The 5,357-nt window shown below is 38.8% G+C and overlaps 1 protein-coding gene across 1 annotated transcript in view; it reads left to right on the top strand.

Moving 5' to 3' along the window:
- Positions 1-2,372: 2,372 nt before the first annotated feature.
- The window catches only part of LOC104398797 (glycerol-3-phosphate acyltransferase 3-like), a 20,915-nt gene continuing 17,930 nt past the window's right edge, over positions 2,373-5,357 (top strand). The window contains exon 1 of the mRNA XM_010008950.1: positions 2,373-2,528. Coding sequence (XP_010007252.1) covers positions 2,373-2,528 — 156 coding nt within the window. The remainder of the gene's footprint in view (positions 2,529-5,357) is intronic.

Below are 5,357 nucleotides of genomic sequence, written 5' to 3'. Positions count from 1 at the left end.
CATTTCTTCTAAACCAGATTTTTTTTGTCCAAATGAACAGAGAGTTTTGCAATAGAACAGTAAGAACACTGAAATGTTTTGCGTTATTTCAGGAGGTACAAAGTGCATAAAGCAATGAATAAAGATAAAAGGAGACCTGGCCATATGGATCTTTTGGTGCTTTTGGGTTATAGAGTTTGAACACCTCAATAAAGAAGCTACTAGCAACTCTTTGTCTTCTTTCACTGTATGTGGGAATGCCATCCCTATGGCTTCCCCTTGCACAATCCTGCAAGGGGATGGAGCTCCCAGGCTGCCCCATGAATTCAAGGTGATGCTTTCACTGTAGTGGGTTGTTGCAGTGCTGCATGTACAGGAGCAAAGTGAGTGGAATGGGTGTAGTAATTGTCTTATGCTGTGTGGCAAATGTGACATGTTGGGTAAAAAGTAATAGACTGCCAAAGATTTATTTGTTCCCCCTCCAAACCTGTTCTGCTTTTTCAGGGGATATTCCTGTGATAGCTGTTGCAGCAACCCCCAGAAAACCTCATGTCTTGGACTGAGTGGTTGGCCAGGAAAAATTATAGATGACAAGGAGCTGCAGTCCCATCATTCATTATGATGGAGGAATTTGCTTGCTCTGCTTTTTTAGAAGGCGATAGAGAAGAATTGGAGCATCTGTCTGTGCTTCTGGTGTGGTGGAGAGTATGACTTTGTAAGCTTAAAATAGGCAATACAATTTATAAGACCTTGCAGGATGGAAAATAATTCTGCCTTGTTCAGGAGAGGAAACTTTATTTCTCCCCTCAGGATAGAGAAGTCCATCTTTCCCTCTCTTCTTTTAAGAAACAATCCCTGTTCTGTGTTTAGGCTTATTGCTGAGGCATCCATTAAGAGAGTGAACACACCTTCCTGTTACTTCCTAGTATGCTATCAATACTTAATTTTACTGATCTGTATTGGTTCCAGTCCAGTCCCAGAAACTACCTCCACCCTCCCACCCACAAAGTTTTTAGTACTCAGGTGATACGCATCCTGAAACCAAGACTGAAGGTAACTAATCTGGAGAATTGATGCCTGCCCATCCAGTTCTCTTCTGCATGCCACCCTATAAAGCATGTGTTCGTAGTTCCTCAAGTGACTTGAGGAAGAGACCAGAAATAAACATTCAAGGAATGGTGGCTAAATAGAAATGGGTGAGCAAAGCTGTTTTACAAAGAATGAAACATTGTTCCTAGGGAAGCCTAGAACTAGAGCCTTTTTGGTAAGGCAGGTAATGGTAATGGTGTGCCTGGCAGCAGCAGTGTAACAAAGAGTGAAGGGCTTGAGGTTGTCATTGAGAGAAAGAGCACTTAAAGACAGAAACTAGTGAAAAACAAACCGGCCTTGTAGAAGGCTCAGAAAGAGGTCAGCAAGGGCAGAGAAGGTAAAGCAGGTAAAGAAGATGCAATGTAGTTACAAAGACCTGAGGGATAGCATTAAGCAGTAAATCTGCATATGTAAAAGCTACTTGACTCATTTCACGGCACACGAAGCATGTTGTGGTATCACGTGAGGTTGTAACATGTCAAGAGCCTGCTTATCAGTGCCTGTGTAAATGGGAGGACTTAGTGGTGGTGCAGCCTACTCTGACGCAAGTACTTCTGTTACTGACTGGAGAGGACTGGGTGCACTTTCTGCAGAGGATCTCTGGGCCTGCTTTAATTTCTAAGGAGATAAAGCTTGTGTGTACCAGGGTTGTTCCACGACACAAACCAAGCAACAGTACATGGGGATATTTTAAAAGGACAGCCCCAGCTTTAGAGAAACATGCTAATGAGATTATATGAAAGGAAGGATCTTCGGTGGACTTGTAGATCGCTGTCTTGGAAGTTGGGCCCTAAATGCTTATTAAGCAGTCATTTCACCATGAAATAGAATGGCTGAACAAGTAAGTCACTAATATGAGCAACTGTCAGTTGGAGAAGTGCTTCATGTGTATTAAATGAGTTTTAGAAGATTTTAAGCAGTCTCAAAACTACACCTGGTTTTGTGTTGTAATTTATTGGTACATTGACAAGTTTACTCATTGGCAGCATCTTATTACCTAACATAAATTATTACTTACTTACTGATTAATGTTTTTTCCTTCCTGTATGTATCTGATGAGTAAATGCTTATCAATTAAAAAGAAGTGGGTGGAGTTAGGGCGGGACAAGGGGTAGAATTTACATTATTATTGAGGGCTTCTGTGGCACCAGATTTCAGAGTGCAGCAGCCTTCTCCTAGTAGTTTTTCCTCTTAGAATGTGTAATTTTTATTTGCCTCTCTCTCCTGAAGCTTGCTGGATTCTCTGCTACAGATGAGCACATATTATCAGAAAGGCAGCAGGTTGGCATTTTGAAGTAGCAAGCATGGAAGAAAATAGAGAAGGCTATGGCCTTGCCAAGGACAAAATTTTCTTTATCTGGGTGTTCTTGTTTTTTGTGTTAGTTTTCTTGCCTTCAATGTTTAGAGTGTCATTGGGGATTTCTCATTTCTATGTGAAAATTGTAGTAAAAATGTTCGAGGTAAGTTGAGAATTGTGTCTAAAAGGTGTGTGTTTGCTACAAGACATTTAATAATAAACCACTATCTGTACTTTTGTTATAGATGTCATGAGAGTCAGCAGAAAGAATTCCATTAACTTGGATATGCTGTTTGGAACCTTAATTTACATTATATTTATGTGGATTATTGTCTTTAGTTATGTGCTGGATTATAATCTGGCACTAGTTTGAGGTTTTCTTGGGTTACAGTAGAGATTCCATGATATATTGCTTCTAGTTCCAGATCGTTAGAATGCTTCATGCTATACTCAGGACAAGTCAAATATTAATAAAAAGATATTAGTTTATGGGAGTTGATAAGTAACAATAATATATATTTTAGATGTACATATGTTTGAATGGTTTTATGTGTATTATTTTACTTACATGGTATTAATGAGAACTCTTCTAGGTAAGAATACTGACACTGTGTGTTTGCTTCTTCCACTTAGAAACTTGAGGAATCTAGCAGTCACAAGTTCTGTTGTGTGAGACTTGAGGAATCCATGCAACCTTCTAAAAGTCTAATTTTTTTAGAGATTAACAAGTTATGGCTAAGATCCTGATTCTGGTGATATCACTAAAATTTTCTGGAGCTTTTAATAAGCCAGAATTGCATTTGATTTTTCAAGACTGACTTCATATCCATCAGTGGCCAAAAGCAGGTGCTGTGAATTCATCATATTGACCAGTGAGCATTTCTGTTTTCCAGTGGATTAACTTTGTCCTTCTGGCATAAAACTTCTTTCTATTAATATACTTTCTTCTTGTGACAGAAAACTTATTACTAATATTGTGATTATTATTATTAAGCTGTTAAAGCCATCTATTAATACAGTAGAACATGGCTGTAACAATGTGATACAGTTAATGGAATTGTGCATTTCCAATTCTGTCTTATAATTGCTTTTTTTTTTTTAAGATTAAGAGCTCTTGGGCAGGACTTGTCTTCAGCTGTTTTGAACATCATTTAGCATAGTAGACAGAGCTGCAAACTTTAGAGGTTACTTGTTTTTGGGTACTGATGTCAATGGGAAATGACTGCCTGGAGTGGCAATATGTAATGTTGGCTTTTATATGTGATAACTTTTTTAATCAACAGTGGTATTATAATTATATTCTTATTGGTAGTGAGTAAGAGGCTCATGACACTTCTATGTAAAATTGTTTTCATCAAGCGCTCTCATGTCAAACACCAACCTGAGGAGGTCTTTGGAGAGCTTTGTTGCTGTAGTTGGCATATGTTAAAATAACTTCAGTATTTATTTTCCCTGTGCATTGATGTTTGACCCACTCAGTGTGTGCTTAAATTAGGAAGGCAATTCTCTTTGGAAAACACCTAAAATGTTTCTCTTTTCACAGTTTTCATAACAGGTTATGAGCATGACAGTTTTATGTTCAGAATGTGGAGGATTCATTTAAAAACAAACAAAAAAAAGGAAGTAATTAAGTTAATTGTTTTGTGATCAGATACAGCCTTTTATGCTTAATTTCCCATTGCTGCAGCAGCTAATAACAGGAAGGGCATGGCTCCATTAAATACAGTTGAGGCTGGTTTGTTTTGTTCCTTAGTTGGATGTCATTCCTTACCTGTCCTATGTGCAAAAAAAGGAGTTTCCTCTATTTTCACTTTATGATAAATTTCAGCTGTTTTCTTTGAATGATTGTTCACATGCTTCTTATTGTGCCAGAAGATTAAAAAGAACTACCTTGGTGGGAAATGGGAGGGAGAGAGGATGGAGGGAGTGTTAGATTCCCTTTTGTTATTCTGTGGTGTAGTTGGTTTTTCAGATGTAAGGGTGGGGCTGGGAAGCACTGGTTGAAGCTTGTGCTTGCAATTGCTGGGTGTCTTCTGCAAGTCCTGAGACTCATTTATCAGAATGGGGCTGAAATTGCTGCTTTGCATACAGTTAACTTTAAAGCAGGCTTATATGTGCCCTTGGTTCAAAAAATGAGAAACTTGACATTGATAGCCTAGAGAAGTGTTGATGTGTTTCTAACTCTGACATTATCTACCCAAGATCTTGCGAATGGGGTGGTGCACAAAGACCAACCTTGGTCCTTGTTGCTAGCCTGAATGGTGAAATAGGATGCCTTACTGGGTACCTACACTGAAAATGCTAAGAGCAGATGCTTAGTCATGTTAGCACACTACTGACTAGAACTGCAGGAATATCAGAAGTCTAGGAAGTACCAGACAACTGGTTGATGTTTCACCAAAAATACAACCTTCAGTGTTATGAGTGGATTTGTTATTGTGTTGTATTTGATTCAGTCTGTTATGTAAAGCAGCAAAATTAATAGAAATTTTCTCACCTGAGAACACTTTATATTTGCTTCTTGTAGCTTTAAATTACTATACAAATGGGAGGCAGAGGAAAAACATTTTCTTGCCCTCTGTTTTGTCATTTTGTGAAAAATAAGAGTTGTCACGATCCGTGACCTATTATATCTCCTTATTGGAGTGTATTAACTTATCAGGATTTGCTGAGAGATCCACACGGGTATCGCCTCACACAGAGGATACAGGAGCTTATGTCCTGACTTTTTTGAGTGAATAACTCGCTCAGTGCTTACTAAATTTCTAACAACAGCAAGGTTTATTGTGGGGAAAACAAAGCAATTTGGGGCAGGAGGTTCAAAAGGAGTGATTACAACACATTAAACATATATGGGTACACCTTAGTTACACAAGACAAAATTATATTTTTCCCTATAAGCTGGGGTAGCCGGAATTGTCTCACCATGGCAGTGCAGGTAGGATGAGCTGGGTAGCAAAGAGGCTGCAGGCACTCCAAGCGCAGGTCGCCC

This window comes from Chaetura pelagica, unplaced genomic scaffold (assembly GCF_000747805.2).
Source record: "Chaetura pelagica isolate M959 unplaced genomic scaffold, ChaPel_1.0 scaffold221, whole genome shotgun sequence".
NCBI classification, from domain to species: domain Eukaryota; kingdom Metazoa; phylum Chordata; class Aves; order Apodiformes; family Apodidae; genus Chaetura; species Chaetura pelagica.
This window is presented reverse-complemented; position numbering and strand designations above follow the sequence as displayed.